Source organism: Xyrauchen texanus, chromosome 15, assembly GCF_025860055.1.
Source record: "Xyrauchen texanus isolate HMW12.3.18 chromosome 15, RBS_HiC_50CHRs, whole genome shotgun sequence".
Lineage (NCBI taxonomy): Eukaryota > Metazoa > Chordata > Actinopteri > Cypriniformes > Catostomidae > Xyrauchen > Xyrauchen texanus.
This window is the reverse complement of record NC_068290.1, coordinates 30,067,289-30,091,012: the sequence shown is the minus strand read 5'-3', so window position 1 is coordinate 30,091,012 and position 23,724 is coordinate 30,067,289. Positions and strand designations below refer to the sequence as shown.

Sequence of the window (23,724 nt, the reverse complement as noted above, 5' to 3'; positions counted from 1 at the left end):
TTCATGAACTAAATAAATGACTCTGTGATCTTTTTCATGAACGAGGATCTTCTGACTGGCTGAATGAGGCAAGTCATTTGTTCAGTTCGGCAATCTCGTTCAACAAGAAAAGGGGCCAGATTGATTATGAATAAATTTGAGTAATGACTCTGAATGCCTATAATATACAAAGTAAACATCCCTTAGTTAGACTTGATGACTGCTGCACAAGACATCACATTCTGACCTGTAGACTGATGCCTTGTGATCTTCTACAATAAAGAATTCTGCTTTACCCAAATCTCCTGATCTTTTCTGAGAAGTTTCCAACACTATGGGAACTGATTGTTTGCTTACCATCTAATCTACCCAGACCTTGACGTGGCCTTGTTAGGAGACAATCAACATTATTCGCTTCACCTGTTCATTGGTGTTAATACTGTATATTTCACCAGATTATTATTCACCTCTACAGGCCGCTGTTTAACTGGAGAATCCTCCAGCCACAAAGGAACACGGAGGCGCAAAGAAAAACTATCGGCATAGATTTTTGCTGATAACCGATAGTTCCAAAAATATTGGCAACTTATATTTTATTGTAAAACTGATATATCGGTCTACCTCTAGTTGACAACTGCTTTAGAGGACAATTAATTAGCATCAGACTTAAATTCCTTAAATGAAAGAGTTATTACTAGTTATACAGATAAGAGAGAGCTTTTATCTGGCAGGTAATATTAACAAATTCCTGTTCACCTGTTTAGCAGCGTGTGTACACATACATTTGTGAGGCCAGGGGTTGTTTGCTATGTCAGAGGTCATAAGAATGTGATGTACAGGGCCTCCTCTTATTCTTAATTTAGCTGTGTGAAATTGTTCAGATTGTGAGACATGCTGGTTGAGCTTTACTTTGTTTGATGAGGAACTAATACACTATTGGGAGAAAATACTGTCCATGTCACTGTACAGTCTGTTTATTTTATAGCAAGAGTTAGTCCACCACAGACTGACAGTTTCATCTACTGAAGCGGTTCAGTTTGTCAGCCTTGCGTATTGCTGTGCGAACACTCTTCGGTCTATCTAGATGTAATCCATTCATCTGTCTCTTGGCAAGATACTTAATCATGTTTGGCCCTGCCTACTCTTTCTCAGGCTCACGAGCGATTGGAGGAAGTTAAGCTGGAGGCGGTGCAGAGTAATAACGTGGAACTAGTAAGCGAGATATTGTTGGATATGAGCAGTCTGATTGGTCATGATGAGAGCGCAGCAGAACTTTGTAAGATTCTTAAGGAACCGCACTTCCAGGTACTCCGACCTCATGTCTGACTGTAGTTAGAATCATCATCAAATACACTTAATGGTGTTTGGTACTGCAAAATGTACTAGATCTGATTTAATCTGTAACTGGTCATATATTTAATCATATTTGTAAAGCTGCTGTGTCCTTTGATTTTAAAAGATGAAAATAACTTTAAGCTAACTAATTCTCTGGATTTATTACAGAGTTTTAATTGAAAATCTGTGATTCAAAATCTATGAAGTTTCAAAGTTTTATGATTTTGAAAATTTTTAATTAAAGAACTGTTCAATGAAAGAGAAATATTTAGGATTCTGCACTATATCTAGGTTCACTTTGTGACATTGACCATGTTAACTTCTTTGTACAAACAGTCAGATTTTGTTGCTTCTGTTGAGGGTGATGCTCTTTGGAAAATTCTCAAATAATTCTGTTTAACATGGATCATCATGATTTGCACAAACCAAATACTAATCATTTCTGATTTTTGGCATCCCTTGTTCATTTTTCAGTCACTGTTAGAAGCTCATGATAAGGTGGCCACAAAATCATATGAAGCGCCTCCCACCAGCACCAACTCCACCAGCATAGTCCCTCATACCATCTCTTCGCTCATGCCTGCTGACATGGTTCGCATGATCAGCATCCAGAAGAAGGCTGGAGAGCCACTGGTGAGTTAGCTCTCAGTAATTAACATTAATAACAAACTGTTGCATTTTAGATCCAGGACATTTTGCCCATTTGTTTTAAAATCTATGCTTCAGTATAGGTGATGTAAGTGTGTAATTGCAATAAACTATAAGTAATCAATTGGTAGGTTAATTTTATTTAAAAGTGTTAACACTAGCCGCTTTTGCATTTTTGGGCAGTGTGAGCCAGGGCCACCAACTGGCCAGCCAATTGCCTCAGAGCTTGTGCAGCGAGACCAAATATGAACTACGTTTCCACCATTTGGCCAATAGCCCCTGTAGCATTGCCCTAAAATCCACCCTGGTGCCAACGTCACACACCTTTCACATTTCACAAGAGAGAGGGAAGCTCAAGCTGAGGTATCATGTTATCTAGTTTTCTAGAATATCCAGTTTATATCATTTGTAAACATTAGATAGGCCATTTAGTGTGCTCAAAGAAATACAGTTCTCAAATAAATAACTTTCCATAGTTTAAGAATGTGGATGGTGTCCCAACGTCCATGATCTCAAACCATGGAAAGTTATTTCTTTGAGCACCTCTTTGTCCATTGTGCATTTTAACGGATTTGTACTGTATCTGTAATGTTTAATTTTTTCCCGAACTTGTACAATGGTGCGCTGGATACACAAACTGGCAAGTTTATCAAAACTTTGACATTGACCCCACCTAAATCCCCAAGAAATCCCTTAGGTGACATGATGAGGCCCTGCAAGTGACAGTGGGAATGCAACTGGCCCGGGCATGCACTAGCATGCCCTCATTTGGCCTGATTGTGGAAATGTGGGTACTGTGGCACTATCCAAACGTGGCTGTTTGTTTGAGCATCCCAACCAGCAAAAAACAGCAACATCGGCTCAATGAGTGGTGTCAGTTTGGGGTGGGACTTTTTGTTTGTCCGACCAAAGTCAGAGAGGGGGAGCCTTCAGGAAATCAGTTTAAGTCTATATTTTTGCAATTCCGTTTAGTGCCGCTAGAGGCACAGAAATAAAAAAAACGTCACATTAAACAAGATTTAGGCTTCATTTTTAAACTAACAATGTGTGGCTGTAGTGAACAGCCATACTTGTCTTTTAACACCTAGTTAAATAAGTCAGTAAAGTCACCATAGGTAGGTGTGTACTTCATGAGCTATGTTTGTTTGTTGGTATCTTTGAGATTCATGGCGTAGTCTCTTTTAGGGTGTAACATTCCGGGTGGAGGAGGGCGAACTTGTCATCGTGCGTGTTATGCATGGCAGCATGATTGACAGGCAGGGGATGCTACATGCAGGTGATGTGATCCGGGAGGTAAATGGCAGAGAGGCAGGCAAAGACCCCATGGCGTTACAGCACATGCTGAGGGACTGCAATGGAAGTATTACCCTGAAAATCCTGCCCAGCTACAGGGATACACCCCCACCCGTACAGGTCAGCACACCACATATTGTTTACACCAAGTCCAGTAAACTAAATGATTTGACAGTATATAATCTGAAGCTTGTTTTGCACCAAAAGTAGCTACTTTTAAACACAATATATTTATGGAAGTTTATAAGTCTTCAGTTAGATCAGAACATGAATTGAAGTGTACGTCATCCTGCTAATACCTCTTCAGACTGACTGCCCTAATAATGAGATTTTGAGAATACACAGCTTAGCCTATCCAGTGCTGTAAATGCAACTGTGCCCCATTGTCCTGATTTTAGTTCTAAGGGATGTGGGTTACTACAGTCCTTGCGTTGCCCTTAAAAGAGTTGTGTAGCAGAGCTGTGTACTGATTCAATTCTTCAGGAGGAAGAGTGAGAGACCTGCCCTCAGTGGCTCAGAATGCCACCAAGCTGAAACTGAGCATGTTATCCCTATTAATAACATGACCTGTGCTATGTAGGGCAGATGGGAGGAGACGGAGACACACACTTACATTCACTTATTTTCTACTCTAAAGAGATCTGGACCCAGAGAGAAATAGGCTGGTTCAGAGAACAGTGCTACTCAACATGTAGCCTGCAGACCGCATGCAGCCCTTGAGCCATCTTTTGTGCAATATGATTTTAGAATAAAAAATATATTTATTTATCAATATCCTATCCAATGTAAATGAATTGTAATGTGTCAGAGTATTTATGGTAGTTGTCTGTATTGCTGAATCACAGCACGGTTATACAGTTAGAGAGGGAAATAAACTGCAAAAGAATGTAACAAATTAAATAAAAAACAAAGAATATGTGAGCATAGTTGATGTTACTTTCTTGGAAACAGTATGTGCACACACGTGTGGTCTGTCAATCAAACATTTATGGTGCCAGACGGGCTGGTTTGAGTATTTCTGTAACTGCTGATCTTTTGGGATTTTCATTCACAACAGCCCTAGATTTTACTCTGAATGGTGCCAAAAACAAAAAACATCCAGTGAGCAGCTGTTCTGCGGATGGAAATGGCTTGTTGATTAGCAAGGTCAGTGGTGAATGGCCAGACTGTTCGAGCTGACAGAAAGGCTACAGTAACTCAGATTACCACTCTGTACAATTGTAGTGAGCAGAATAACATCTCAGAATGCACAACTCATCAAACCTTGAGGCGAATGGGCTACAATAGCAGAAGACCATGCAGGGCACATTATTAGGACCATTGTGTGTTTATGTATTTACAGTGCATTCAGAAAATATTCAGACCCCTTCATTTGTTTCACATTTTGTCATGTTATAGCCTTCTACTAAAACGCTTTAAATTATATATTTTTTCACATCACTCTGCACTCCATTCCCCATAATGACAAAGCAAAAAAATGATTTTTGATAACTTTGCAAATTTATTAAAAAGAAAAAACTAAATATCTAATTGATTTAAGTATTCTCAGACCCTTTGCTATGACGCTTGAAATTTAGCTAAGGTGCATCCCATTTCTCTGGATCATCTTTGAGTTTTTTCTACACTTTGATTGGAGTCCACGGTGACAATTTCAATTGATTGGACATGATTTGGAAAGGCACACACCTGTCTATATAAGTTCTCACAGCTGAAAATGCATTTCAGAACAAAAACCAAGCCATGAGGACAAACGGTCTGCCTGCAGAGCTCAGAGACAAGATTGTGTTGAGGCACAGATCTGGGGAAGGCTACAAAAGGTTTTGGCTGCATTGAAGTTTCCCAAGAGTACAGTGGCCTCTATAATTCTTAAATGGAAGAAGTTTGGAACAACCAAGACTCTTCCAAGAGCTAGCCACCCGGCCAAACTGAGCAATCAGGGGAGAAGGGCTTGGTAAGACAGGTGACCAAGAACCCGATGGTCACTCTGGTTGTGCTGCAGAGATCATGTGCAGAGATGGGAGAAACTTGCAGAAGGACAACCATCACTGCAACACCCCACCGATCTGGGCTTTATGGAAGAGTGGCCAGACGGAAGCCTCTCCTCAGTGCAAGACCACAAAAAAGCACCTAAAGGACTCTCAGACTGTGAGAAACAAGACTCTCTGGTCTGATTAAATGAATTTTGAACTGTTATAATACAGAGATATCCTTAATGAAAACCTGGTCCAGAGTGCTCAGGACCTCAGACTGGGCCGAAGGTTCACCTTCCAACAGGACAATGACCCTAAGCCCACAGCCAAGACATTGCAAGAGTGGGTTAGGCACAACTCTGTGAATGTTCTTGAGTGGCCCAGCCAGAGCCCACACTTGAACCCAATCGAACATCTCTGGTGAGACCTGAAAATGGCTGTCCACCGACGGTCCCCATACAACCTGACAGAGCTTTGGAGGATCTGCAGAGAAGAATGACAGAAAATCCCCAAATCCAGGTGTGCAAAGCTTGCTGCATCATACCCCAAAAGACTTGAGGCTGTAATTGCTGCCAAAGGTGCATCAACTAAGTACTGAGGTAAGAGTTTGAATACTTGTCAATGTGATATTTCAGTTTTTTTCTTTTTAATAAATTTGCAAAGTTATCAAAAGTCTGGTTTTGCTTTGTCAATTTGGGGTATGGAGTGTAGATTGATGTAAAAAAAAAAAAAAGATAATTTAAAGCATTTTAGCATAAGGCTGCAACAATAAAATGTGAAAAAAATGAAGGGGTCTGTATACTTTCTTAATGCACTGTATATATATATATATATATATATATATATATACACACTCACCTAAAGGATTATTAGGAACATCTGTTCAATTTCTCATTAATGCAATTATCTAATCAACCAATCACATGGCAGTTGCTTCAATGCATTCAGGGGTGTGGTCCTGGTCAAGACAATCTCCTGAACTCCAAACTGAATGTCAGAATGGGAAAGAAAGGTGATTTAAGCAATTTTGAGTGTGGCATGGTTGTTGGTGCCAGACGGGCCGGTCTGAGTATTTCACAATCTGCTCAGTTACTGGGATTTTCACGCACAACCATTTCTAGGGTTTACAAAGAATGGTGTGAAAAGGGAAAAACATCCAGTATGCGGCAGTCCTGTGGGCTGAAAATGCCTTGTTGATGCTAGAGGTCAGAGGAGAATGGGCCGACTGATTCAAGCTGATAGAAGAGCAACTTTGCCTGAAATAACCACTCATTACAACCGAGGTATGCAGCAAAGCATTTGTAAAGCCACAACACGCACAACCTTGAGGCAGATGGGCTACAACAGCAGAAGACCCCACCGGGTACCACTCATCTCCACTACAAATAGGAAAAAGAGGCTACAATTTGCAAGAGCTCACCAAAATTGGATAGTTGAAGACTGGAAAAATGTTGCCTGGTCTGATGAGTCTCGATTTCTGTTGAGACATTCAGATGGTAGAGTCAGAATTTGGCGTAAACAGAATGAGAACATGGATACATCATGCCTTGTTACCACTGTGCAGGCTGGTGGTGGTGGTGTAATGGTGTGGGGGATGTTTTCTTGGCACACTTTAGGCCCCTTAGTGCCAATTGGGCATCGTTTAAATGCCACGGCCTACCTGAGCATTGTTTCTGACCATGTCCATCCCTTTATGGCCACCATGTACCCATCCTCTGATGGCTACTTCCAGCAGGATAATGCACCATGTCACAAAGCTCGAATCATTTCAAATTGGTTTCTTGAACATGACAATGAGTTCACTGTACTAAAATGGCCCCCACAGTCACCAGATCTCAACCCAATAGAGCATTTTTGGGATGTGATGGAATGGGAGCTTCGTGCCCTGGATGTGCATCCCACAAATCTCCATCAACTGCAAGATGCTATCCTATCAATATGGGCCAACATTTCTAAAGAATGCTTTCAGCACCTTGTTGAGTCAATGCCACGTAGAATTAAGGCAGTTCTGAAGGCGAAAGGGGGTCAAACACAGTATTAGTATGGTGTTCCTAATAATCCTTTAGGTGAGTGTATATATATATATATATATATATATATATATATATGTATATTTACAGCTCTGGAAGAAATTAAGAGATCACTGCAAAATTATCTGTTTCTCTGGATTTACTATTTATAGGTATATGTTTGAATAAAATTAAAATTTTTGTTTTATTCTATAAAGTACTGACAAAATTTCTCCCAAATTTCAAATACAAATATTGTAACTTTATATAAAACATTTGTAGCATTTATTTACAGAAAATGACAACTGGTCAAAATAACAAAAAAGATGCAGTATTGCAAAGAAAACAAGTTTACACAATACTTTAACTTAGGACGAGTTCAGAAATCAATATTTGTTAGAATAACCGTTTTTTATTCACAGCTTTCATGTGTCTTGGCATGCTCTCTACCAGTCTTTCTCATTGCTGTTGGGTGAATTTATGCAGAAATTAAAGCAGCTCAGTTTTGTTTGATGGCTTGTGGCCATGACTAGGTCTTGATCCGGTGGTCCTCCATCTACTCCTTGACTGATCTGGTATTTTTTGACCAGTTGACATTTTCTGCAAATAAATGTTCTAAAAGGCAATATTTAGGGCCCAAAATATATAACTGAATGTGTGGAGGCCCTTTTGTTCGTCTAAGGATTATTATTATTATTATGGCTCAAGCACTGAAAGTGTGGCGGCCCTATTGTTCTTCAAAGGATTATTGGGGCCCAAGCACTGAAAGTGCAGAGGCCCTATTGTTCTTCTAAGGCAGACCTAGGCAACTTATATATAACTTAACTATATGGTTTAATGTGGCCAGTGGCTCATTTATTCTAAAAGAGTTTTTTCATTGGATATTTAAGTTATCTTGCATTGGAACCTAACGCACCTCCACAAGCTTTTAACATGCTCAGGGTTGCCAGATAAGAGATGCAACTCCCCCAATATTCCACCTAATGTTATACTTATTTTGTGCAATCTGGATACCATGCATGCGAAAGCGCTCTATCTAGCTCTCGCTTTCCCCGTTGAAAAAAAGGAAAAATTTTATTCAGTCACTCTTTGTCCATTCTTGAGGCTGTTTGTGATGTTTGGTGCAATTAGCAGGTAAACCTTCTCAGTGATTAAATTAATTATAAAAGTAGATCTCGGCATCATTGACACACAGAGGGGCAATCATTGAAATGCAAGCAAAAGCAAGCGAGGGACAAATAAGTATAGGTATTTTTTATTTGTGCAATTTATGTAGTCCCCTCGCACCTGTATGTTAATCTAACTGTTTTATTTAGTTGTGTGCTAAATGGAAAGTCAAAACATTGACAAGGCTCGTATCATGACCCTTTTAGCGTGTAAATGGTTAAAGTTTTGAGAATAAAATAAGTAAACTTGCCCTCTTTGTGACAAAAATTACAAGTTCTATATATATATTTATTATAATTTTTTTTATTTTATTAAAACAGACCCCTGATGTAGAGTTAAATTGAATTATAAATTAACAGGGAAGTAGAGATGGTAAAATAAATAATTCATAATAAGCTCAGCCTTTATTCAGTTTTTTAATGCCTGATAGAAAAGTGTCTACCATGGAACGGAGGTTACAAAAGTAACCATGACGTTCCCCTTCTGTCACTCACTCGACGTTGTGTCAAATGTAGTGACTCAAGGGGTCCCATTTAAAAACGCCATGCACTAGACCGTGTTACGTGAACTACTGTCACAGGTGCAAGCAAGCTACTGCGTGCTAGAAGCAACTGTATTGGCTGCACGTAACCCTCCTCAACGCCCCCAGAAAAAGATGTCATATACAGACTTTAGGTTCCAAGCACCTCTTAAGGGGGGAACAGGCGACATGACTATCATGGGAGAAAGCCTGGGTCTGTAAGGCCAAGGAAATGTCATCGACGTCCCAGTGAGCTAACCTCAGTTTGGATATGGCGTCTTCTTTCCGCTGTCCACTAAAGCAAACAAGAGCCGCTCAGAACATCTAGAGCACTGCGTGCGGTCAAAATAGATATGCAAAGCACGTACTAGACATAGCAATGAAAAGGCTGGGTCTGCCTCCTCCCGGGCCAGCGCTTGCAGGTCCCTGAAGGGGGTCGTAGGAACCTTGGGCACGTAGCCTGGTCACGGTCTTAGGATAATGGGAGTATCTTCCGGACCAAACTCCAGGCAAGTGTCGCTGACAGAGAATGCTTGCAGGTCCCCAACCCTCTTGATGAAGGTAGCGCTATCAGGAGGGCCGTCTTCAAGGAGAGGGCCTTGAGCTCAACTGAGTCAAGTGGCTTAAACAGGGAGCTCTGACATGGTTGATTGTGTCTACGACCGCAGGTGGTAGGTCACTCAGATCTACCGCGTCCCGTGCAGGGGTCAGACATGGAGGTTCCAGAGGTCTGGACACGGATGCCAGAGGGTGCCCGTCCCTGGGAAAGAAGGTCCTTCCTCAGGGGAATTTGCCAGGGAGGTGCTGACATGAGGAGTGTGAGATCTGAGAACCAAGTCCGAGTGGGGTCCACTAAGGTGAATTGTTGCTCGTCCTCCCTGACCTTGCACAGCACCAGTGCAAGAAGGTTTACTGGGGGAAATACGTACTTGTGCAGCCCCTGGGGCCAGCTGTGTGCCTGCACGTCTGTCCCAAGAGTAGCCTCTGTTAGGGAGTACCAGAGTGGGCAGTGGGAATTGTCTTGGGAGGAAAAGAGATCTACCTGTGCCATGCTGAACCGGTCCCAAATCAGCTGGACCACCTGGGGGTGGAGCCTCCACTCTCCGCTTAGTGAGACCTGTCGCGACAGCGCGTCCGCTGTCGTGTTGAGGTTGTCCGGGATATGAATGGCATGTAGCTACCACAGTTGCTGCTGACTCCAAAAGAGGAGATGGTGGGCGAGTTGTGACATATGACGAGAGCGCACGCCGCCTTGGTGATTTATTTACGCTATTGTCGTGGTGCTGTCTGAATGGATCAAGACATGCTTGCCCCGAATCAGCGAGAGAAACCTCCGCAGGGCAAGGAATACAGCCAGCAAATTTAGGCAGTTGATGTGCCAACACAGGCAGTTTAGAGGCGTCTGTGGTGACCACAACAAATCTGGGCACCTTTTGTAGGGGGACTCCAGTCCACAGAAAACAGAGGTCTGTCCAAAGGTTGAAAGTCTGATGGCAGGAAGGGGCAATTAATACATCCCATCTTGGGACTCGAGTCCGAAGCCAGTTCTGAAGCGGTCTCATATGCATCAACCCGAGCGGTGCGACCGCGGCCGAGGATGCCATATGCCACAGGAGCCTCTGGAACTGTTTAGAGGAACCGCTGACTGCGTGCGCTCGTTCGTGAGGCGTGCTGTCATTGAGACTGAGTCTAACTCCATACCGAGAAAAGAGATGCTCTGAACCAGGGTGAGCTTGCTCTTTTCCCAGTTGTCCTGAAGCCCTATATGGCTGAGGTGCCTGAGCACCTGGTCCCTGTGGGCATACAGTGAATGGGGATGACGCGCCGGGAGGCAAAAGTGCGTCTCGAGGCTTGGGTGCTGAGAAAAGACTTACTTTGCTCCGTGCACCTGGCAGGGGCTGGGTTAGAGACTGAGGAGGAGGTCCTGTGAAGACGTCAGCGCTGGGGATGGGCAGTCACGGGTCATGGAGGCGAAGAACTGCGTCTGGGGAACTGGGACTGTGGTTTTTTGGTGCCGTGAGAATGGGGCGTACCGGCTAGATGACCCCGGGGGGGGGGGGGTCATCTACCTTTATGACGTTTCCTTTATACCCGTATGTCCGGTGGTGGGACTTTTCTCATTGGCCTTTTCTCAAGTTCAGAGGTATGAGAGGGTCAAGAAAGACCCCTTGTGTCACTACATTCGACACAACGTTGAGTGAGTGACAGAAGGGGAAAGAATGTTTACTTGCAACACTAAAGACCAAAGCGAACCGTTCATTCTTGAAAGAGGAATTAGCCCCTAGAGTTGATAAAAAAAAAACAAAGGCACTTTGACTAGCATCTGTTTGTACTTCTCTATGTTTATTTAAACCGTGGCGCATGCTCTCTTTTAAGTTACACTTACAGATACAGTCTCTCATCTATACTAAAATGTATAATTATATTAGTTTTCCAAAAGGAAACACTGATAACAGAGAATTTCTTTTGCATGTGAGCTATGCTTACAGCTTAAAATGATTAAAATGGCAATAAGCAGTAATAACACATTCTTTGCCCTTTAGGTGTATCTGAAGCCACATTTCAACTACAATCCTGACACAGATAACCTGATCCCGTGTAAGGAGGCGGGCCTGACTTTCTTTAAAGGTGACATTCTGCACATAGTGAACAAGCAGGATACCAACTGGTGGCAAGTGAGCAGCAAACAAACCAGGATTATTTTCCAGATCTTTGTTTTGGTCTTTCTGTTAAGTGCTTCACATATTTCAGACATATTGAAGTCAAGTAGTTATTTTTGTCTTTCAGGCATGCAAGATAAATGGAGGACGTACTGGCCTGATCCCCAGTCAGTTTCTTGAGGAGAAGAGGAAGGCGTTTGTAAGGAGAGACTTGGATGGTTCAGGTACAGTGTGTCAGTATTGTCGTCGTTGAACCATACGTTTTTTATTATTCTATATTTTTTAAACATTAGACAGCCTCTTTTCTGCTTGAAATATGTGAGATATTTTCTATGATTTTAAAAGATGCCGGTTATAATTGTCCCCAGTTTTTATAAATAGTCTAGTTATGGATTAAATCTCCCTGTACATGAGAAATAACCATCAAGGTCATTTTAGTACACATTTTAAGGCAGGAATTTGGGCAATATTCAGACAAGTACAGTGTACCATAGTTACAGCAATACGTTGTAGAAAATACTGATGAGCTCATTCTTATTGTTTGATGCATTAATGTGTAAGTACCAAAACTAATGTTACAACTGTGGAATGTGTTCCAGGATTTCTCTGTGGGACATTAACTGGGAAAAAGAAGAAAAAGAAAATTATGTACTTAACAGCAAAGAATGCAGGTTAGACTTTATTACGGGGGCTTTTCACTTTAGTGTTATGAACTAAATTGTTTTTATGTAAATATTTGAAATAATACATTTATTTGAATAAATATTAAAATGTAATATTTATTTTAATATAATAATGTAACAATATGAAATATAGAAGAAATATTAATATATAATAAGAAAATAAATTGTTTAAATAATAGATTCACACTTGATTATAATTAATAACCAAATCATAATGATTTTATTGTAAATTATTCATAATATACAGCTCTGGAAAAAATTAAGAGACCACTGTAAAATTATTTGTTTCTCTGGATTTACTATTTATAGGTATATGTTTGAGTAAAATGAATTTTTGTTTTATTCTATAAAGTACTGACAACATTTCTCCCAAATTTAAAATAAAAATATTGTAATTTAGAGCATTTATTTATAGAAAATGACAACTGGTCAAAATAACCAAAAAGATGAAGTATTATCAGACCTCGAATAATGCAAAGAAAACAAGTTCAGAATTTTAAACAATGTTAAACAACACAATACTAATGTTTTAACTTAGGAAGAGGTCAGAAATCAATATTTGGTCTTGATCCAGTGGACCTCCATCTACACCTTGATCGACCTGGCTGTGTGGCATGGAGCATTTTCCTGCTGGAAAAATTGGTTTGGATTGTATACACAATCTTTATATAAATGTAAATAATTACATTTAAATACTTAGAAGTATAAATATTGTTACGTCTCCAGATGGTTAAAGGTATGAGGAAGACATACATAATAAAATTTAAACACTTTAATACAGTTTTGATCTCTGGGGAGTATTGTGGGCGACTGAATCAATGACAGCAAGTTACTGCAAACAGGTGGTTCGCTTTATTTTCAATACACACAGTGAATAAATGAAAACAAACAAAATCAACTTATTTACAGCTATATACAACTTAAGAAGAAACAAAAAACAGTTTAAAGAAAATAAATGATAATAAGAATAAGCCACAGAGAGAAAGAAAATGAGCGGTGCTAAACAAACAAAACAACAAAACCAAAAACACTCAATTACTAATTCCCCCTAAACTCACTGAAAAAAAAACAGTTTAAAGAAAATAAAAAGTTCTTCAGCGTCGAAACGCCATAACTAAAACTTCACTAACTAACCAAACAAAAATTACACATAGTTGCACATGCTCCTTCCCTAGTGAGTTAAACAATGGTACTTGTACATGTATGTTCAATGTAGGTCACGTGACGTACTTCCCTTTTCTCTTCTCTCCGGGCTGGTGCCAGTTTGAGATCAGAACAATCCTCAGTGGGATTGCACACTCATACTAGGAAGACAAGCAAGCGAACCACCACAAAGTCAGTACTTCTCAACAACAACAATAGTACGAACCAACAAACAGTCCAAGCCCCCTCCCTTCCGTTCTCCCGAGTGTCTTATATCAGAACCACAGCCGATGATTGGTTGTCTCCGACCAATAGCAGCACCTAAAACTCAAGGATAGCAGAGAGCAGGAAACAGGAAGAAACCAACAGCAGAAGGAAGAAAACAGAGCAACCAATAAACAGAAAGGGGAGGGAAGAACATGCTAGCACGTAACACCCCCACCCTTAAAATTAAACATAATACATATAATGTTTATATAATATACACAAAACCCGACACACAAGTTAAGCTCTAGAAAGAGCATCGGCGACCACATTTTCCACTCCCCTTTTGTGCTGAATCTCAATATTATAATTTTGAACTACAAGAGCCCATCGCATCAACCTTTGGTTTTGATTATACATTCGACACAAGAATGTAAGAGGGTTGTGATCGGTGTACACAACTACAGGATACGAAGTCGACCCAACATATACTTCGAAATGCTGTAATGACAACAACAAAGCCAAAGCCTCTTTCTCAATTGTGGAATAGTTACATTGATGTTTGTTAAATTTCTTAGAGAAAAAACAAATTGGGTGATCGATACCTTCCTTGTCCTCCTGCAACAACACAGCACCTGCTCCAGCTGTGCTTGCGTCCACCTCCAACTTGAAGGGTACAGAAAAATTAGGGGCAGACAATACAGGAGAGCTACATAGTAAATGCTTAATGGTTTCAAAAGCACACTGGCTCTCGACTGACCAAACGAATTATTTTACGGGACTGAGCAAGTCTGTCAGGGGTTTTGCAACAGAGGAAAAATTCCTACAAAAACTTCTGTAATACCCTGCCATTCCTAGGAATCTTCTCAACTCCCGACGAGTAGTAGGTGCAGGGAACTCTTTAATGGCATCAACTTTGGCCTCTACTGGACGAACTTGACCTCTCCCCACTTGTTTACCCAAATATGTGACCGTAGCTTTGCAGAACTCACACTTAGCCAAGTTCAAAGTTAATGAAGCCTCAGCAAGTCGTTGAAATACCATAGACAACACTGACAGGTGTTCAGGCCAAGTAGACGTATAGACAACCAAATCGTCTAAATAAGAGCTACAATTGTGCACATTTGTCAATACTGTATTCACTAACCTCTGAAAAGTCGCAGGTGCATTTCTGAGTCCGAACGCCATAACATTATATTGCAGGAACGAGTCTGGAGTTACAAAAGCAGAGATGTCTGATGCCCTTGGTGTCAAAGGCACCTGCCAATAACCCTTAAGCATATCTAATTTTGTAACAAATTTAGCAGAACCCACATTGTCAATGCAGTCCTCCATCCTTGGCAATGGAAAACAATCTGGGACTGTTACAGAATTGACTCTGCGGTAATCCGTACAAAATCGACTTGTTCCGTCAGCTTTAGGAACTAGGATACATGGAGAGCTCCACGGACTCACACTGGCTTTTGCAAGGTCCTCCTGTAACAAATACTCAACCTCTTTCCTCATCGCAGCCCTCTTTGCAGCATTCATCCGATAAGGATGCTGCTTAATAGGAACAGCATCGCGGACATTAATGTCATGATAAAGCACATCAGTTTGCCTCGGTACGTCCCCAAAAATCTGAGGAAAACTTCGAATCAATGTCACAATGTCTACATACTGATCCTCTGTCAAATGACACAGCAACTTAGAAGGATCAGTTAAAATCTCAGAATTAGACAATGGTGTGAAGGGTAACGGGTCAGTCTGTAATCTCACCTCATCAACATCAAACTCAGCATCAACAGGAAATGATGGTTCTATCTTACAGCTCACGGCAACAGATGAAATCACGGGCCCTGTGTTCTCCTCTGAACAGTGAGATGCTTCCTTCCTGGAATGATAAGCTTTGAGCATATTAATGTGACACACACTTTTCTGCCTCTTTCGATCAGGTGTTTTAATGATGTAATTCGTGTCATTTTGTTTACCCACTACCTCGTAAGGACCAACAAAACGTGCAGACAACGCAGACCCCATAATTGGTAACAACACAAGCACCTTATCACCAACTGAAAATGATCGTGACACTGCTGCCTTATCAAAATGCTGTTTCATGCTAGACTGAGCTTCAGAAAGTGCTTCCTTGGCACGAGCACAGGCTTCATGAACTCGTTCACGAAAGTGAGCCACATAATCAAGAATGTTCTTTGTGGGACTCAAACTGTCATCCAGACCAAGCATTTGCTCCTTAAGAACTTTCAGTGGTCCTCGGACACTATGTCCAAAAACCAGTTCAGTTGGACTAAACCGCAAGGACTCCTGAGTGGTTTCACGAACAGCAAAAAGAACAAGTGGCACACCCTCATCCCACTCATTCCCTGTCTCCCAACAATATTTCTTCAACATAGACTTAAGAGTCTGGTGGAATCTCTCGAGCACACCTTGACTCTCTGGATGGTAAGGACTGGAAGTACGGTGACGGACACCCAGTGAACTAAGAGTTTGTGTGAACAACTTCGACATAAAATTTGTGCCTTGATCTGTTTGTACCAACTTAGGCAGACCAAAAGTAGAAAATAATTTTACTAATGCCTTAACGACCGCTTTGGCCGTAATTTTCCGCAAAGGCACTGCTTCTGGGTAGCGAGTCGCCACGCACATCATCGTGAGCAAAAACTGATGTCCAGTCTTTGTTTTCGGCAATGGGCCGACGCAATCCACGATCACGTGCTCAAAAGGTTCACCGAGCACCGGAATTGGAACTAATGGCGCGGGAGGAATTACTTGGTTTGGCTTTCCCATAACCTGACAAGTAGAGCATGTTCGACAATAATCAGCAACATCCCCTTTCAACCCAGGCCAAAAAAAATGACGCAACACACGGGTGTATGTCTTGGTCACCCCTAGATGTCCTGACATAACATGGTCATGGGCGAGTGAAAGCACATGTGCACGATACTCTACAGGCACAACTACCTGACAAACAGTAGAACACTCCACGTCATCAACTACTCCAGGCCGCCATTTCCGCAATAACAAACCATCTTCGATGAAGTATGTTGTATCCCCTTTAACATCAGACACTGCATCAAAGCACTTTATTAAAGTTGTATCATCCCGTTGAGCTTTGATTAACTTTTCGTGACTAATAGGTAAAGATGATAACAAATCACCTACCTTTTCTCTCCCTGTTTCCTGAGGCACATGATCGCCGACCACATCACCGTCTATACACATAAACGTGTCGTCCAATGTAAACTCTGTCCCCATCTTCTTAATCTGAGCACGAGTAAACACACAGGCCGGAAAAGCCTCAGGATACTTCAAAGTTAAATCTTCTGTAACAGAAGTAACCACAGGTTTATCCAACACTTCCAACACTGGCAACACTCTACCCCCAGCCAAGTCATTGCCCAAAATAAACTCAACACCAGGCACTGGCAACGCAGGTCGCACACCGGCGTCCACAAAACCTGCAACCAACTCAGTCTGTAAATACACACGATGCAGTGGCACTTTCAATATGTTCATGCTAATACCTTGCACTAGGATACTGGAATCCAAACAGGACTTCTCTGAAAATGGCAGCACATCCCCACGTATAAATGAACGTGCAGCTCCAGTGTCTCGCAAAACCCGAATCACAACTTGATCATCTGGTTGGCCACTGAAAGATACAAAACCTTCCAACAAAAATGGTTGGTAAACAGAGTCAACAGATACTGGAATTGTTTTAACCAAACTAACAGGCTGTGCACTGGAAGAATTCTGCTGTTTCCTTTTGAGTACTATACAATCAGCAATTATATGACCCATTTTGTGACAATAAAAACACTCGCGCTTTTCCTTAGCTGGTTCTACCCTTGTTTTAGTTGTTGCCGTATACGGCGGAAATGTAGAACCATTTCTATGACAACGCATGGTACTACTAAACACATTTTTATGAGTCAACATAAACTTGTCCGCGAGTACAGCAGCCGCAGACAGTTTCATCACCTTCTGTTCATTCAAGTACAAAACAATGCGTTCAGGCAAACACTTTTTAAAATCTTCAAGGAGCGCTAATTCACGCAAGGAAGGAAAATCATTAACATGACTCGAAGCGCACCACTTATCAAACAGAACCCCCTTCTCACATGCGAATTCAACAAAGGTCTGATTACTACTCTTCCTATGATTGCGAAACTTCTGTCGGTAAGCTTCCGGCACCAATTCGTATGCGTTCAGAATAGCTGCTTTCACAATGTCATATTTCAGACTATCTTCTATAGACAAAGTAGAAAAAACTTCCATGGCTTTTCCCACAAGCCTACACTGCAACAGCAATGTCCATACATCCTTTGGCCAATTTAACGAAACAGCAATTCTCTCAAATGCACCAAAATAACTGTCCACTTCCATCTCCCTGAATAACGGCACCAATGAAATGTTTTTACTTACATCAAAAGCAGTGGTAGAGAAACCACGCTCTGTTGAATCTTGGCCAACTGGATCAGAAGCAAGCAGGCCAGTGGACCTAGATGAGAGCTTCCCCTCCTCTAACTCCAAACGGCGCAGTTTCACTTCTTTATCAGCTTGGATCTCAAGCCACCGGATTTCAAGCCGAAAACCAATTTCAGCTTGCCGAGCTTGAGCTCGGTCTTCCGCCTCCATGCGTATTCGAGCAAGACGAACCTTTACGTGCGCGCTCCCACCAGAACCCGATGTAGACGGGGAGAATGGCTCAAATGGGGATAAGCCGGTTTTACCCTCAACCTCCGCCTCAACAAGCTTAACCTCCTCATTATCAGCCTCCGCGAGCTCACGTGTCGTCATTCCCTCACTGATTTGATCTGCTTCTCTAACCGACTCAGGCACACTCAAAACATTTAATGCCGAAAGACCATCTAAAACGACAGTTCGAATCTCTTTTTTCAATGACTGCCGACGAACCAAGATTTGGAAGTGTTCAGCTATTGCCAAAAGATCATCTTTACGACATTTATTAAACAAGTCTAACGACGGATTCTCAATAAATCTCTGTGCATACGCAGACATCACGAAGCTTACAAACAAACACTACACAAAGCTTTATGCTACCATACTGACAACCCTACCAGTCACTTGAGTCCATCCACCACAAATACTCCCAGAGTAAAACAAGGAATTTATGCCAACTACCGGATCTTCCTCATTACTGTGAAATAGTATCCCGGACGAGCCCCCAAATTATGTTACGTCTCCAGATGGTTAAAGGTATGAGGAAGACGTACATAATAAAATTTAAACACTTTCCTACAGTTTTGATCTCTGGGGAGTATTGTGGGCGACTGAATCAATGACAGCAAGTTACTGCAAACAGGTGGTTCGCTTTATTTTCAATACACACAATGAATAAATGAAAACAAACAAAATCAACTTATTTACAGCTATATACAACTTAAGAAGAAACAAAAAACAGTTTAAAGAAAATAAATGATAATAAGAATAAGCCACAGAGAGAAAGAAAATGAGCGGTGCTAAACAAACAAAACAACAAAACCAAAAACACTCAATTACTAATTCCCCCCCCCCCAAACTCACTGAAAAAAAAACAGTTTAAAGAAAATAAAAAGTTCTAAAGCGTCGAAACGCCATAACTAAAACTTCACTAACTAACCAAACAAAAATTACACATAGTTGCACATGCTCCTTCCCTAGTGAGTTAAACAATGGTACTTGTACATGTATGTTCAATGTAGGTCACGTGACGTACTTCCCTTTTCTCTTCTCTCCGGGCTGGTGCCAGTTTGAGATCAGAACAATCCTCAGTGAGCAAACACACTCATACTAGGAAGACAAGCAAGCGAACCACCACAAAGTCAGTACTTCGCAACAACAACAATAGTACGAACCAACAAACAGTCCAAGCCCCCTCCCTTCCGTTCTCCCGAGTGTCTTATATCAGAACCACAGCCGATGATTGGTTGTCTCCGACCAATAGCAGCACCTAAAACTCAAGGATAGCAGAGAGCAGGAAACAGGAAGAAACCAACAGCAGAAGGAAGAAAACAGAGCAACCAATAAACAGAAAGGGGAGGGAAGAACATGCTAGCACGTAACAAATATATTATAGATTATACCCAAATGAGTTAAAAAAATATGACCACTCACAGGTGAAGTGAATAACATTGATCATCTTCTAACAAGGACACATGTCTGTGTAGATTAGATGGTATTCGAACAATCAGTTCTCATAGTCATCGTGAATGCAGGAAAAATGGGCAGAATTACAGACCTCTGACAACTTTGACAAGGGCAAAATTGTTGTGGCCAGATGACTGGATCAGAGCATCTCTGAAACGGCAAGGCTTGTAGGGTGCTCCCGGCAGTGGTGTGTACCTACCAACAGGGCGCCAAGGCTCATCGATGCACGAGGGCAACGAAGGCTATCCTGTCTGGCTATCCGACAGAAGGTCTAGTGTGGCACAAGTCGCAGAAAATTTTAATGATGGTTATGGGAGGAATGTGTCACAACACGCAGTGCATCACACCCTGCTGCCTATGGGTCTGCATATCTGCAGACTGGCCAGAGTGCCCATGCAATGGTATTCCCTGATGGCAGTGGCCTCTTTCAGCAGGATAATGCAACCTGCCACACTACACACGTTGTTCGGGAATGGTTTGAGGAACATGATGAAGAGTTCAAGGTGTTGCCCTGGCCTCAAATTCCCCAGATCTCAATCTGATTGAGCATCAGTGGGATGTGCTGGACCAACAAGTCCAATCCACAGCGGTTCCACCTCGCAACTTACAGGACTTGAAGGATCTGCTATTAATGTCTTGGTTCCAGATACCACAGGACAAATTCAGGGGTCTTGTATAGTCCAGGCCTCAGCGGGTCTGTGCTGTTTTGGTGGCACGTGAAGGACCAACAGTATATTAGGAAGGTGGTCATAATGTTTAGAGTCATCGGTGTGTGTGTGTATATATATATATATATATATATATATATATATATATATATATATATATATAGGGCCATGTAGCACGATTGCATATGTGATATAAGTACATTTAAAAAAAAAAAATTGTACGGTCATAAAAAGCGCATTTGTGCATGGAACTACTTTCTTACGTGACGGATCAGAATCTGCTGTTGCTAGTTCAAACCAAATGTGTCCAAGCCTCTATTAGTAATTAAAAAAATGTCACTTTAGAACTAGTATCACAGCTTGGGCTGTTTCTAAAAAGTTATTGGAGAAACAAGGATGCATGTGTGTGTGAGAGAGAGAGAGAGAGAGAGAGAGAAAGAGATAGAGAGATGGATCGTGTACGATCACCTGTTGATGATGCTGTAGTCTGTTAGTCAGCTTTCGGAAGATAATGTCATTTTGGTGAAATTCACCGATATGGGATTTTTGAGATTACCGATATGGTGGCCAATATAGGTCATTTTTGAGCTGGAATGAAAACAGACTTTTTCTATGTGGATTGTGCAATGATATGACTATGCAAAGGTACTCAGAAGGCTGCTTTCTAAAACAAAATTGTTTATCAAAGAATATTTGACATTATTATCCATTGTCAACAAATTCTAGAAATGAACACTGAGAAAATAAAGAATAAATATAAATACAATAAATAGCTAAATAAACATCTGTACTGTTTAGTATCGGTCAAATGCTGACCATTAAAATAAAGTAAAAAATGGATAAACAAACATCAGTAGTACTAGTATTTTAATACTGCCAAAAATAGTCACAAACAATAACTGATGATTCACTGCTGTCGAGATATCAGCGGCAGCGGTGTTACAACGTATTCTGCTATACAAGTTCAGGGGAAACTTTCAACGGTGGAAAACCAGACTTATAAAAATTACATTTTGTAAATGCAACGACTGGAATTGTTCAGTTGAAGGGGGTACCAAACTGTGAATCTTGAATACATGTTTACACTTTAGCTTCCACTCAGCTGCAAGGTGTGAAAGTAGTCACGTGGTTAGCTAGTTAGCTATAAGCTTGTTGTCACGGAAAGTAAAAGATGAATGTTGTTTATTTACTTTCAAGCATTGCTTCTCACCAATTAGGTAACAAATTGGTATGAAAACAACACTCAACAGACACAATCCACCACCGCACCATTGTCTGCTGAGCTGCAAAAAGATGCTCTGATGCTTACCTTTTAGTCTGCTAAGTTACTGACTGCACTGACAAACTATAGCTGGCTAACATAGCAAACATATGTGATAAACATGATTGACATGGCTGTTAAGGATAGGGTTAATGTTATAATAGTTATACTGAAAAGGGAAAATGATGGGGTCAAAGTTTATTAACTTTACAGTATGCATTTCACAAACTAGTTTGCAACTTACCGTGAAGACACCGCTCAACTCTGCACTGTCAGCAGAACCAGCATCAGCTCAGCTCTGTAAACAATGGAGTCGGAGCACGCTCTGCTGGACAAACTACGTTACGACACCAATTCTAAAATTACCCCAAGCATTGCTTTCTGCATTATATGTTTTGAAAAAAAAAGGTTTCATATCTGCGCATATTGGAGAACACATACAGCGATACGATATATTTGTGAAAGGCTAATATCTATAATATAATATATTAGCCTTTCACAGATATATTGTATCGGCATATATGTTTTTTTAATATGATTTAAGAGTAATGTGGCTTTAGTATTATGAGCAAAATCTATTCATAAATACATTATTATTCAAATATTTATTCAAATAATAAATTACTTATTCAATAGTTTTATTTAATTACTAATCAATTCATTATGAAAAAAGTATAGTATATACTGTATTTCTTCTTTAAGTGTTATGTGAAAATGATTTCCAAATTTACTAAACTTTTTCTCTGATAGAATTTGATCGCCATGAGTTACAGATCTATGAGGAAGTAGCAAAGATGCCTCCTTTTCAGAGAAAAACTCTGGTGCTGATTGGTGCTCAAGGTGTGGGACGACGAAGTCTCAAGAACCGTCTTATAGTGTTAAACCCTTTACACTATGGAACTACTGTACCTTGTGAGTTTAAATCATGTCTATAAATTACACTTTACAGCTTTAAGTTAGCTGTCACATTTGTTATTTTACCATTTAAAAAGTCGCTCATATTGTTCTATCTTTGTTTCTCAGTCACTTCTCGCCCTCCACGTGATGATGAAAAGGACGGCCAGTCATATTGCTTTGTGTCTCGGGAGGAGATGGAGGCGGATATTAAGGCGAGTCGCTATCTCGAGCACGGAGAGTACGACAGCAATCTTTATGGAACAAAAATTGACTCAATCCATGAAGTTGTTCGCACGGGTCGCACCTGCATACTGGACATCAACCCCCAGGTGAGTGTTTCTATTAATGTCAGAGAAAAGATGTTTGGGAAATTTCTGGTAAGGTTCAATTCATTTTAAAACATAACATTTCTTTTGTATTTTTATAAAAATTCGAAAACTTTATTTATTTCCAGGTGTATACAGTGACTGTTCATATCATTTATTTCTATATAATAATTAATGATAAATGTGTATTAATAACAATGTTATAAATGTTATTTAATATGTAGACAGTGAAGCATATGGTCAATAATACCACAGCTCTTCACAGTAGTTGATGAAATATGCGACAGTTATTTTATAAACATGTTCTTTGCAGGCGCTGAAGGTGCTAAAGACTTCAGAGTTTATGCCATTTGTGGTCTTCGTCGCTGCTCCAGAGCTGGATACACTACGGGTCATGCACAAAGCTGTGGTGGATGCTGGGATCACAACCAAACTACTGACGGTCAGCCTCATTTCTGTCTTCACACATTTTGTTGGCCATCCCAGGAAGGTTAAGCCACCATGGATTCCCTCAGGAATTTTTAGCAGTTTTCGACGAATGAGTGAAATAACAACTGTGGTTTATTATTAACATGTTATACACAGTGTTGGGTAAGTCACTCAAAATAAGTAATTCACTATAAATTACTAATTACTACTCTGAAATTGTAATCAGATTACTGACTTTATTAATTAGTTAATCAGAAAAAAGTAATCAAATAACTAATTACATTTAACTGACTTTCTAAAACACTTCAAAGTAAATTTTTGTTTTTCGGGTCAACATGTTCAAAATAACGTCTATATTTCCTCCTTGTTCATTGACTCATGAGGG

The 23,724-nt window shown here is 40.7% G+C and overlaps 1 protein-coding gene across 2 annotated transcripts in view; it reads left to right on the top strand.

Moving 5' to 3' along the window:
- LOC127656369 (protein PALS2-like) overlaps positions 1 to 23,724 on the top strand; it is a 43,132-nt gene that overhangs the window by 15,427 nt on the left and 3,981 nt on the right. For both annotated transcript variants that reach the window (XM_052144674.1, XM_052144673.1), the window contains 9 exons: positions 1,132 to 1,284; positions 1,789 to 1,947; positions 3,148 to 3,375; positions 11,465 to 11,596; positions 11,709 to 11,805; positions 12,181 to 12,252; positions 22,438 to 22,599; positions 22,711 to 22,913; positions 23,224 to 23,352. In XM_052144674.1, the coding sequence (XP_052000634.1) occupies positions 1,132 to 1,284; positions 1,789 to 1,947; positions 3,148 to 3,375; positions 11,465 to 11,596; positions 11,709 to 11,805; positions 12,181 to 12,252; positions 22,438 to 22,599; positions 22,711 to 22,913; positions 23,224 to 23,352 (1,335 nt within the window). The remainder of the gene's footprint in view (positions 1 to 1,131; positions 1,285 to 1,788; positions 1,948 to 3,147; positions 3,376 to 11,464; positions 11,597 to 11,708; positions 11,806 to 12,180; positions 12,253 to 22,437; positions 22,600 to 22,710; positions 22,914 to 23,223; positions 23,353 to 23,724) is intronic.